This window comes from Artemia sp. Qi Xiang Cuo, chromosome 4, assembly GCF_049724085.1.
Source record: "Artemia sp. Qi Xiang Cuo chromosome 4, ASM4972408v1, whole genome shotgun sequence".
NCBI classification, from domain to species: Eukaryota; Metazoa; Arthropoda; class Branchiopoda; order Anostraca; family Artemiidae; genus Artemia; species Artemia sp. Qi Xiang Cuo.
The window spans coordinates 84,398,489-84,412,070 of NC_142797.1; the positions used below are offsets into that span (position 1 = coordinate 84,398,489).

The 13,582-nt window shown below is 33.3% G+C and overlaps 1 protein-coding gene across 1 annotated transcript in view; it reads right to left on the bottom strand.

The window, feature by feature from the left end:
- The window catches only part of LOC148953544 (small G protein signaling modulator 3), a 123,601-nt gene that overhangs the window by 27,936 nt on the left and 82,083 nt on the right, over positions 1-13,582 (bottom strand). Inside the window, exon 6 of the mRNA XM_089088593.1 lies at positions 692-932. Within this exon, the coding sequence (XP_088944719.1) occupies positions 692-932 (241 nt within the window). The remainder of the gene's footprint in view (positions 1-691; positions 933-13,582) is intronic.

The window sequence follows — 13,582 nt, forward strand, 5'->3', positions numbered from 1 at the left end:
AGAACAGCTTAATGAGCGACTTTTTGCAATTAACTCAGAAGCATGAAAATGTCAGATACAACCTTTAGACTTCGTGCTTGCATTCGGGACTAGCAACACGGTGACTAGCAATTAATGTGTTGAGAGAAAAGTTGAGGAAGCCCTACGGATTTGTCTCTAGAGTTAAAGGCCAATATAACAAGAAAACGCTCGGTCGACTTTATAACTCGTTTTTTGCCACCCATGTATTTTTCTGAAGCCATTATGGAATTTTTTTACCATTTCTGAAAGTGACCAAATCCGGTATGTCTTTTTCAAATTTTGTAAGTGTTCTCTCCGTGTTCCTATCTGGTCTCGTAACAGTTATATCTCCAAACATTACGGAATTTTTGAGATATTTGATGAGAAGGATGTATTAGTAGGCAACTTCGGACAGCAATATGAATCAGTCACAGATTTTCCGTTGGGCTGTGTTAATCGTTTGTGAGCCATTGTTAGCGTATTTTAAGTTTCTGCGATGATAAGTGTTATTAATTATGTTTGTTCTCGTTTTTCATTTTAACTTACTCCATACTTCTTTTAGTGCATTTCTATGTGTATAGAGGCTTCAAATATGTTATTACTATTATTATAGCAGCGACAAAGCATTATCTATCGGAAAAAACACAAAGCAGATAAAAACACTGGTGATTCAAGAAAATCGGTACAATACCTGTAGTTTTGACATTTTTCGTCCTCAAATCTTCACTATCGAGATCCTTACCGAAAATGAAATTTTGAAAATTGGATCTGGCATTCCTAAATTTTCTTCTGCTCAATCTCTCCTTTGGAAATGCCGAAATTTTCTCGGGATTACCAACTAATGCTCCCTGCTCTGATAATAAATGCGCAATATATCTTCTTCTTTCAATTTCAACTGCAGTTTCATCCAATTTTAATGTTTTATCAGCAACCTTAAAAAATGTTTATGTACATATTTCGACTTATGAATCATAAATAAAGGATTGCAGGAAAGACGAAGAAAACAGAATAGAAAGTCAGCCCTAAGAATGGAGGAATGGAGATAGTAATAAACTAAATTATGTGGATAAGTAATATACAAATTAAATATAATAAAAATTATAAATTAATTATGATTAATATTTATAATTAATCACTTAATTCAATATTTTTGATTACAATTAACAATTAATAAGTCATTTATTGAATGATTATTATTTTTTATTATAGTAAATATTATGATCACTATACACTCTCGATTATCCACTTTGTAGATTACCCATGCTCCTCCAAGAAACTGAATTATTTTAAGAAACACAAATTGGGCACTTGCATAAAAAGAGAACTGTGTTACCCAGTGGCCAAACGGCCAAATTGGATACGGGCCCATTGGATAGGACAACCAGACAAAAAAAAATGTAAATCATAATAATGTGATTATAATTATAATCAAATAACTCAAAGTAAATAAAATTTGCTAAAAGTATGATTTTCCACCTATTGCGTCTAATTTAGGATTTATACGAGCAACTCGTTGATCCAGGGTTGCCACATCACCAAATCATGTTGAAAATTTACTGTATTATAAAATATCAAACTTAAATCATTATCAATTTATTAATGTTCAAAGTGTTTCAGTTGACTTATGAAGCCTGGGGAAGCAAAAGGATATAAGTAAGATCAAAACTTAGGGTAATCAAGGCAACAGTGACGAGCGCGGGAAAGCCCGACACAGAGGCATGGATATACTGATCCCTGATCAATCATAAACGAATGGCTGAATAATTTCAGTATAGTCTTAACTGACAAAGGTCGTAAGGCCATATACTGTAAGGCCGATGGACGCCATGTACCTAAAATAACCCTTGAAGTTAAAAGTTTATCAACAAGCTGATCGGGAATATTTTACGCAAGATGTTGAAAATAATATTTACTAACTTGATTCTAATAAGCCGAAATTTGTATATAAAAACTTGGTAATAAGGAGATTTAGATAACTTAAAATGTTTTAAATAAGAAATGCTTTGATTGATGGATCATGAATAAAACATTCAAGAGGTTGTTATAGCAGTTTTCAGAATAAGACTTATGATAACCTAGGAGCAAAGTACTAAGTAAACAGTAAACTTTAACTAGGAGCAAAGTACGGTTTCAGGAATTGCTTAGAACCAATATCTATCTTCGGGATATTTTAGGTTATCTTCTTAATGCAGTTGCCCTCCCGCATGTTTTCTATTTTGCCCTTCTCTTTCAAGATAAATCAAAAAAACTTTTGCACAAAATAAGTTTTTCAAAAAAAGTAAAGAACTCCGTTAAGCCAAAAATTAACAAAAATAAAATCAAATAATCTACCGAGCATACAATTACCATAAATTCTATTTTTGTTCATTTTTTGTTTAACGGAGTTCCTTTTTTTTCTACTAGGAAACACCTTAGGAACAGTTTCGTGTGTGAAATTAAAACTTACAGCGCTTGTTGTGGGGGACGTTGAACTAACCAAAATACAATATTTGCATCATAATACTGATGCTTCAACTCCTTCAACTACTGCCACTATTACAATTACTGTTACCACCACTACTGCTACTGAAGCTAAGACAACTACTATTAAGTGTACCCCTACTGCTACTGCTATATTTATTGGTGCTACTGCTATATTTATTGGTGCTACTACTACGACTAATAAACCTAAGGGTATTAAGGCGAAAATTTTGGGCAATATTCTAACTGTATTGAAATAAATCTAAACACACTATGCCCATACAGGTTGTCGAGAGAACGCATCAGCAATGCTTCTGTACCGGTTGATGGTATTTAGTTAAAATTTCATCGTGTGTTGAAGGGGATGTTGAAAAAAGGTGCTATTTGCATACTGCTACTAATGCTACTACTGCTACTACAACTATTGCTACGCATAATTACTGAAACTTTCAACAATGCTGACAAAATCGGTGTCTCAAAACTTTGTTTGGATAATTGTTATGGGAAATGATGGGCGTGGGGTTTCTCTCAAATCACTTTGACTCTTAACTCTTGACTCTTAAAAGGACACCATAGCTTCGAATTTAAAATTAAATGAGACCCATCTGAATTTAATACGACAACCCATTCCATAAAAACTTATATGCCCCCAGGGCATAACTTAAAGTCCTTGCCCCAGAGCTCTGAGGGACTGTGTGAACCCTGGAAGCATTGTTATATATTCTTTGGATCATTTTAAACATCATTGTCATCACACAATTTCAATCAGATGCATTTGGTGAAAAAAAGGGGTAGTTGGGTGGGGGGCTACTTGACCTCCATCAATACTAACTCTTAAAAGGGAACTAGAAATTCCAATTTCAACCTAGCTTATACAAGAAATGACCCTATAACTCGTGACGGGAGTCCATATTTGGGCATAGAGTCCCTAGGGAGAACACGTGGTTAATGGGGTCAATGACCTAAATTTCCAAGGTCGATGTTGTTATTGTTGTTGTTTTGGCCATGTGCATAGAGTCATTAGGGAGAACACGTGGTTAATTAAAGCGATTGGGAATTTGGAACACCTGTGCTGTCAGTCATTAATCAAATTGTTTCCGGGCAAAGTTTAATAATGTCTGACAGTTACTGTCAATCATTAATCAAATTGTTTCCAGGCGAAGTTTAATAATGTCTGACAGGTGATGTCAAGATTGATTGATATGTCACGAAATGGGAATTAATTTGTTGTTTCTAAGGGGAATTATTGATTAACGAAAGGGGAATTAATTTGATGTTTCAAAGGGGAAGGTGGGGAAGAGATATATTGATTGCGTAATCGAAGGGAGAGAATTCCCGAGAAATTGATTACATAATCGGTAGAACCCTATAAGGAGCTCGTGACGGGAATCCATTTATGGGCATAGAATGACGTAATCAACTAGGACAAATGGATTTCTGAGAAATTGATTACATAATCGGTAGAACCCTATCAGAAGGTCATGACGGGAATCCATTTATGAGCATACAATGACGTAATCAACTAGGACAAATGGATTTCTGACATTTTGATTACATAATCGGTAGAACCCTATCAGAAGGTCATGACGGGAATTCATTTATGGGCATAGAATGACGTAATCGACTAAGACAATTGGATTTCTCAGAAATTGATTACATAATCGGTAGAACCCTATAAGGAGCTCGTGACGGGAATCCATTTATGGGCATAGAATGACGTAATCAACTAGGACAAATGGATTTCTGAGAAATTGATTACATAATCGGTAGAACCCTATCAGAAGGTCATGACGGGAATTTATTTATGGGCATAGAATGACGTAATCGACTAGGACAATTGGATTTCTGAGAAATTGATTACATAATCGGTAGAACCCTATCAGGAGCTCCTGACGGGAATCCATTTATGGGCATAGAATGACGTAATCGACTAAGACAAGCAAGTTACTTTCTTAATGTTCCTCCTAAACCCATTGTGCAACTTGAAGTACTTATCTTTTTCACCCACAACTATACTTTACAGCTTTTTGGATACCTCAACACCAAGAAATACTTTTCAAAGACCATTTCAGAGCAAGTTACTTTCTTAATGTCCCTCATAAACCCATTTTCCAACTTGCAGTACTTATCTTTTTCACCCACAACTATACTTTACAGCTTTTTGGATACCTCAACACCAAGAACTACTTTTCAAAGACCATTTCAGAGCAAGTTACTGTCTTAATGTCCCTCCTAAACCCATTTTGCAACTTGAAGTGCTTATCTTTTTCACCCACAACTATACTTTACACCATTTTGGATACCTCATCACCTAGAAATACTTTTCAAAGACCATTTCAGAGCAAGTTACTTTCTTAATGTACCTCCGAAACCCATTTTGCAACTTGAAGTACTTATCTTTTTCACCCACAACTATACTTTACAGCTTTTTGGATACCTCAACACCAAGAAATACCTTTCAAAGACCATTTCAGCGCGAGTTACTTTCTTAATGTCCCTCCTAAACCCATTTTGCAACTTGAAGTACTTATCTTTTTCACCCACAACTATACTTTACAGCTTTTTGGATACCTCATCACCAAGAAATACTTTTCAAAGACCATTTCAGAGCAAGGTACTTTCTTAATGTCCCTCCGAAACCCATATTGCAACTTGAAGTACTTATCTTTTTCACCCACAACTATACTTTACAGCTTTTTGGATACCTCAACACCAAGAAATACCTTTCAAAGACCATTTCAGAGCAAGTTACTTTCTTAATGTTCCTTCTAAACCCATTTTCCAACTTGAAGTACATATCTTTTTCACCCACAACTGTGCTTTACAGCTTTTGGATACCTCAACACCAAGAAATACTTTTCAAAGACCATTTCAGAGCAAGTTACTTTCTTAATATCCCTCCTAAACCCATTTTCCAACTTGAAGTACTTATCTTTTCCCCCACAATTAGACGTTACAGCTTTTTGGTTACCTCAACACCAAGAAATACCTTTCAAAGAGCATTTCAGAGCAAGTTACTTTCTGAATGACCCTCCTAAACCCATTTTCCAACTTGAAGTACTTATCTTTTTCACTCACAACTATACTTTACAGCTTTTTGGATACCTCAACACCAATAAATACTTTTCAAAATGCATTTCAGATCAAGATACTTTCTGAATGTCCCTCTTAAACCCATTTTCCAACTTGAAGTACTTATCTTTTTCATCCACAACTATACTTTACAGCTTTTTGGATACCTCAACACCAAGAAATACCTTTCAAAGACCATTTCAGAGCAAGGTACTTTCTTAATGTCCCTCCTAAACCCATTTTGCAACTTGAAGTACTTATCTTTTTCACCCACAACTATACTTTACAGCTTTTTGAGTGTCCCAACACCAAGAAATACCTTTCAAAGATCATTTCAGAGCAAATTACTTTCTTAATGTCCCTCCTAAACCCATCTTCCAACTTGAAGTACTTATCTTTTTCGCCCACAACTATACTTTACAACATTTTGGTTAACTGAACACCAAGAAATACTTTTAAAAGACAATGTCAGCGCCACTTCTATTCTTAATGTCACTTATAAACCCAGATTACAACTTGATGGACTTATATTTTTCACCCACAACTATAATTTACAGCTTTATGGTTACCTCAACACCAAGAAATACTTTTCAAAGCCCATTTCAGAGCAAGTTACTTTCTTAATGTCCCTCCTAAACCCATTTTCAAACTTGAAGTACTTATCTTTTTCACCCACAACTCTACTTTACAGCTTTTTGGATCCCTCAACACGAAGAAAAACTTTTCAAAGAACATTTCAGAGCAAGTTACTTTCTTAATGTCCCTCCTAAACCCATTTTCCAACTTGAAGTACTTATCTTTTTCACCCACAACTATACTTTACAGCTTTTTGAATGCTCCAACACCGAGCAATATTTTTCAAAGGCATTTCAGAACAAGTTATTTTCTTAATATGCTTCTTAAACCAATTTTACAAATTCTAAATTTTTCCATAGTAGATAGAAAAAGCTATATCATAGCTGTGAATATTTTCTCGAAAGATAAGCAGTTCTATTTCAATTTTAAATTTTCTCAGTGAAGTGAAGAAAAGTTCAAGTTCTCTTCTGAATTTTCTCAATGAAAAAGAAATTAGTTTTTATTCGATTCTATTTTTCCAAATAATATAAAAATTTTCCACTTTAGTTCAGATTTTTCTCAAAAGGATGAAAAATTTAAAATACTATTCCAAATTTTCTCAACGAAGTGAAGAAAAGTTCAAGTTCTCTTCTTAACTTTACCAAAGAACACACTTCAATTCTAATTTCTCCAGAGAAAACAAAAATCTTCCACTTCAGTTCTTTATTTCACAAAGACATTAAGAAATTTAAAGTTCAATTCTAATTTTTCGGTGGAATATAGAAAAAGTAATCCCCAACCCGAAGGAACCCCCGGTCCTCAAAGGCCCCAGGCCCCCCGGGCCCCACCAAGCCCCCCCAAGGACACCGCCCCCAAACGCCCCCAAAGGCCCCCCGACCCACCCCAAAGACCAACAAACAAAAATTTCTCATAGAAATAATACTTTTCATCACTGATAACACTTTTCTGTTCAAACTAGCAAGTTTTCTACCAAAGATACCAAATATTTTCATAGAAGTAACATTTTTTGATTGTGATAACAACTTTTCTGTCAGAAATAGCAAGTTTTGCTTAACACTAACAAACACACTCATCAAAGTAATGATATTTTACTTTAATACTAACATACTTTTACTGAACACGCACACAAAGTTCTCTTAGAAATAATATTTTTCACTTCTATTTCTGAATCTATTTGCTTACATGTCTAGGTTGGTGTTTGGTTAGGTTAGGTTAGGTTAGCTAAGTTAGGTTAGCTATGTTAGTTTAGGTTAGCTATTAAGCATTTCTCCTATTTTATGCGTGTTTAGGTTATTTTATCTTATCATGCGTGAGCATGATAAGCTAACCTAACCTAACTATAGCATGATACCAAGTCGAAATGGGGGGATTTTCCGGCGAGTATGGTTAGGTTAGGTTAGCCTAGATCAAGTTAGGTTAGGTTAAGTTAAGTTAGGTTAGCCTACGTACGCGCGCGTACGTAGGCTAACCTAACCTAACCTAACTTAACCTAACTTAACTTGATCTAACCTAACCTCACCATACTCGCCGGAAAATCCACCCATGTCGAATTGGTATCATGTTTTAGTTAGGTTAGGTTAGCTTACCATGACCGCTCATGATAAGTTAACCTAACCTAACATAACTTAAACATGGAGAAATGTTTACTAGCTAACCTAACTTAGCTAACCTAAACTAACTTAGCTAAACTAACCTAACCTAATCAAACACCAACCCAGACATGTAAGCAAATAGATTCAGACATAGAAGTGAAAAATATTATTTCTAAGAGAACTTTGTGTGCGTGTTCAGTAAAAGTATGTTAGTATTAAGGTAAAATGTCGTTACTTTGATGAGAAGGTTTGTTAGTGTTAAGCAAAACTTGCTACATCTGACAGAAAAGTTGTTATCACAATCAAAAAATGTTACTTCTACGAAAAAATTTGGTATCTTTTGTAGAAAATTTGCTAGCTCGAACAGAAAAAGTGTTATCACTAACGAAAAATATTATTTATAAGAGAAATTTGAGTGTGTTCAGTAGAAGTATGTTAGTATTAAGATAAAATATCCTTACTTTGACGTAAACGTTTGTTAGTTTTCAGAAAATAGTGCAACGTCTGAAAAAAAAGTCGAATCTACATTAAAACATGTTACTTCTAAGAAATATTTGATATCTTTGGTAGAAAACTTGATGGTTCGAATAGAAAAATTGTGATCACTGAGTAAAAATATTATTTCTACGATAAATTTGTGTTTTTTCAGTAAAAGTATGTTAGTATTAGGGTAAAATATCATTACTTTGATGAGAAGGATTGTTAGTGTTAAGCAAAACTTGCTACTTCTGACAAAAAAGTTGTTATCACAATCAAAAAATGTTACTTCTAAGATAAAATTTGGTATCTTTGGTAGAAAACTTGCTAGTTCGAACAGAAAAAGTGTTATCATTGACGAAAAATATTATTTCTAAGAAAAATTTGTGTGTGTTCAGTAAAAGTATGTTAGTATTAAAGTAAAAGATCGTTACTTTGATGAGAATGTTTGCTAGTGTTAAGCAAAACTTGCTACTTCTGACAAAAAAGTTGTTATCACAATAAAAAAAATGTTACTTCTATGAAAAAATTTGGTATCTTTGCTAGAAAACTTGCTAGTTCGAACAGAAAAAGTGTTATCAGTGAAGAAAAATATTATTTCTAAGAGAAATTTTTTTTTGTTCAGTAAAAGTATGTTAGTATTAGGGTAAAATTTTGTTACTTTGATGAGAAGGGTTGTTAGTGTTAAGCAAAACTTGCTACTTCTGACAGAAAAGTTGTTATCACAATCAAAAAATATTACTTCTAAGAAAAAATTTGGTATCTTTGGTAGAAAACATACTAGTTCAAACAGAAAGTGTTATTACTGACGAAAAATATTATTTCTAACATACATTTGTTTTTTTTCAGTAATATTATGTTAGTATTAAAGTAAAATTTCGTTACTTTGATGAGAATGTTTGTTAGTGTTAAGCAAAACTTGCTACTTCTGACAGAAAAGTTGTTATCACAATCAAAAAATGGTACGTCTACGAAAAAATTTGGTATATTTGGTAGAAAACTTGCTAGTTCGAACAGAAAAGTGTTATCACTGACGAAAAATTTTATTTCTAAGAGAAATTTGTGTGTGTTCAGTAAAAGTATGTTAGTATTAATGTAAAATATCATTACTTTGATTAGAATGTTTGTTAGTGTTAAGCAAAAATTGCTAATTCTGACAGAAAAGTTGTTATCACAATCAAAAAATGTTACTTCTATGAAAAAATTTGGTATCTTTGGTAGAAAACTTGCTAGTGCGAACAGAAAAGTGTTATCAGTGATGAAAAATATCATTTCTAAGAGAAATTTTTGTTTGTTCAGTAAAAGTATGTTAGTATTAAGGTAAAATATCATTACTTTGATGAGGTTTGTTTGTGTTAAGCAAAAATTGCTACTTCTGACAGAAAAGTTGTTATCACAATCAAAAAATGTTGCTTCTAAGAAAAAATTTGGTATCTTTGGTAGAAAACTTGCTAGTTCGAACAGAAAAAGTGTTATCAGTGATGAAAAATATTATTTCTAAGAAAAATTTTTGTTTGTTCAGTAAAAGTATGTTAGTATTAAGGTAAAATATCATTACTTTGATGAGAATGTTTGTTTGTGTTAAGCAAAACTTGCTACTTCTGACAGAAAAGTTGTTATCACAATCAAAAAATGTTACTTCTAAGAAAAAATTTGATATCTTTGCTAGAAAACATGCTAGTTCGAACAGAAAAAGTGTTATCACTGACGAAAAATATTATTTCTACGAGAAATTTCTGTGTGTTCAGTAAAAGTATGTTATTATTAAGGTAAAATATCATTACTTTGATGAGAATGTTTGTTAGTGTTAAGCAAAAATTGCTACTTCTGACAGAAAAGTTGTTATCACAATCAAAAAATGTTACTTCTATGAAAATATTTGGTATCTTTGGTAGAAAACTTGCTACTTCGAACAGAAAAGTGTTATAAGTGATGAAAAATATTATTTCTAAGAGAAATTTTTGTTTGTTCCGTAAAAGTATGTTAGTATTAAGGTAAAATATCATTACTTTGATGAGAATGTTTGTTAGTGTTAAGCAAAACTTGCTACTTCTGACAGAAAAGTTGTTATAACAATCAAAAATTTTACATATAAGAAAAAATTTGTTATCTTTGGTAGAAAACTTGCTATTTCGAACAGAAAAATTGTTATCATTGATGAAAAATATTATTTCTAAGAGAAATTTGCATGTGTTCAGTAAAAGTATGTTAGTATTAAAGTAAAATATCATTACTTTGATGAGTGGGTTTGTTAGTGTTAAGCAAAACTTGCTACTTCTGACAGAAAAGTTGTCTTCACAATCAAAAAATGTTACTTCTGTGAAAATATTTGGTATCTTTGGTAGAAAACTTGCTAGTTTGAACAGAAAAGTGTTATCAGTGATGAAAAATATTATTTCTAAGAGAAATTTTTGTTTGTTGGTCTTTTGGGTGTGTCGGGGGGCCTTTAGGGTCGGTGTCCTTTGGTGGGCATTGTGAGGACCGGGGGGCCTTGGGCCTTTGAGGACCGGGGGTTCCTTCGGGTTAGGGATTACTTTTTCTATCTTCCACCGAAAAATTAGAATTGAACATTAAATTTCTTTATGTCTTTGTGAAATAAAGAACTGAAGTGGAAGATTTTTGTTTTCTCTGGAGAAATTAGAATTGAAGTGTGTTCTTTGGTAAAGTTCAGAAGAGAACTTGAGCTTTTCTTCACTTCGTTGAGAAAATTTGGAACAGTATTTTAAATTTTTCATCCCTTTGAGAAAAATCTGAACTAAAGTGGAAAATTTTTATATTATTTGGAAAAATAGAATTGAATAAAAACTAATTTCTTTTTCATTGAGAAAATTCAGAAGAGAACTTTAACTTTTCTTCACTTCATTGAGAAACTTTAAAATTGAAATAGAACTGCTTATCTTTCGAGAAAATATTCACAGCTATGATATAGCTTTTTCTATCTACTATGGAAAAATTTAGAATTTGTAAAATTGGTTTAAGAAGCATATTAAGAAAATAGCTTGTTCTGAAACGCCTTTGAAAAATATTGCTCGGTGTTGGAGCATTCAAAAAGCTGTAAATTATAGTTCTGGGTGAAAAAGATAAGTACTTGAAGTTGAAAATGGGCTTAGGAGGGACATTAAGAAAGTAACTTGCTCTGAAATGGTCTTTGAAAAGTATTTCTTGGTGTTGAGGTATCCAAAAAGCTGTAAAGTATAGTTGTGGGTGAAAAAGATAAGTACTTCAAGTTGGAAAATGGGTTTAGGAGGGGCATTAAGAAAGTAACTTTCTCTTAAATGGTCTTTAAAAGTTATTTCTTGTTTTTGGGTGAAACAAAAGGCTTTAAAGTACAGTTTTGGGGTAAAAAGGTAAGTAATTGAAATTGAAATTTGAGCTTAGTATAGACCGTGGTATTTAAACTGGCTTTGAAATTGTGTATGAAAAGTATTTCTTGGTTTGGGGGTATCCAAAAAAATGAAAAGTATAGTTTTCGGTTAAAAATATAAGTACATCAAGTTGGAAGATGGGTTTAGGAGGAACATTAAGAAAGTAACTTGCTCTTAAATGATCTTTGAAAGGTATTTCTTGGTGTTGGGACACTCAAAAAGCTGTAAAGTATTGTTGTGGGTGCAAAAGATAAGTACTTCAAGTTGCAAAATGGGTTTAGGAGGGACATTAAGAAAGTAACTTGCTCTGAAATGGTCTTTGAAAGTATTTCTTGGTGTTGAGGTATCCAAAAAGCTATACACTAGAGGTGTGGATTATAAAGATAAATACTTCATTTTGGAATATGGGTTGATGAGGGACATTCAGAAATTAACTTCCTCCCAAATGGCGCTGGGAAAGTATTTCTTGGTGTTGTGGCATCCAAAAAGCTGTACAGCATCGTAGCGAACGAAAATGATATGTACTACAAGCTGGAAAATGGGGTTCGGAGGGACATTAAGAAAGTAACTTGCTCTGAAATGGTCTTTGAAAAGTATTTCTTGGTGTTGAGGTATCCAAAAAGCTGTAAAGTATAGTTGTGAGTGAAAAAGATAAGTACTTCAAGTTGGAAAATGGGTCTAGGAGTGAAATTAAGAAAGTAACTTGCTCTGAAATGGTCTTTGAAAGGTATTTCTTGGTGTTGAGGTATCCAAAAAGCTGTAAAGTATCGTTGTGGGTTAAAAGATAAGTACTTCAAGTTGGAAAATTGGTTTAGTAAGGATATTAAGAAAGTAACTTGCTCTGAAATGGTCTTTGAAAAGTATTTCTTGGTGTTGAGGTATCCAAAAGCTGTAAACGACAGTTGTGGGTGAAATAGATATGTACTTCAAGTTGGAAAATGGGTTTAGAATGAACATTAAGAAAGTAACTTGCTCTGAAATGGTCTTTGAAAGGTATTTCTTGGTGTTGAGGTAATCAAAAAGCTGTAAAGTATAGTTGTGGGTGAAAAAGATAAGTACTTCAAGCTGGAAAATGTGCGTAGTAGTGATATCAAGAAAGTAACTTGCTCTGAAATGAACTTTGAAAAGTAGTTCTTGGTGTTGAGGTATCCAAAAAGCTGTAAAGTATAGTTGTGGGTGAAATAGATAAGTACTTCAAGTTGGAATTTTGGTTTAGGATGTACATTAAGAAAGTAACTTTCTCTGAAATGGTCTTTGAAAAGTATTTCTTGGTGTTGAGGTATCCAAAAAGCTGTAAAGTATAGTTGTGGGTGAAAAAGGTAAGTACTTCAAGCTGGAACTGGGTTTAGGAGGGACATTAAGAAAGTAACTTGCTCTGAAATGGTCTTTGAAAAGAATTTCTTGGTGATGAGGTATCCAAAAAGCTGTAAAGTATAGTAGTGGGTGAAAAAGATAAGTACTTCAAGTTGCAAAATGGGTTTGGGAGGGACATTAAGAAAGTAACTTGCTCTGAAATGGTCTTTGAAAAGTATTTCTTGGTGTTGAGGTATCCAAAAAGCTGTAATGTATAGTTGTGGGTGAAATAGATAAGTACTTCAAGTTGGAAGATGGGTTTAGGAGGGACATTAAGAAAGTAACTTGCTCTGAAATGGTCTTTGAAAAGTATTTCTTGGTGTTGAAGTATCCAAAAAGCTGTAAAGTATAGTTGTGGGTGAAAAAGATAAGTACTTCAAGTTGCACAATGGCTTTAGGAGGAACATTAAGAAAGTAACTTGCTTGTCTTAGTCGATTACGTCATTCTATGCCCATAAATGGATTCCCGTCAGGAGCTCCTGATAGGGTTCTACCGATTATGTAATCAATTTCTCAGATATCTAATTGTCTTAGTCAATTACGTCATTCTATGCCCATAAATGAATTCCCGTCATGACCTTCTGATAGGGTTCTACCGATTATGTAATCAATTTCTCAGAAATCCATTTGTCCTAGTTGATTACGTCATTCTATGCCCATAAATGGATTCCCGTCACGATCTCCTGA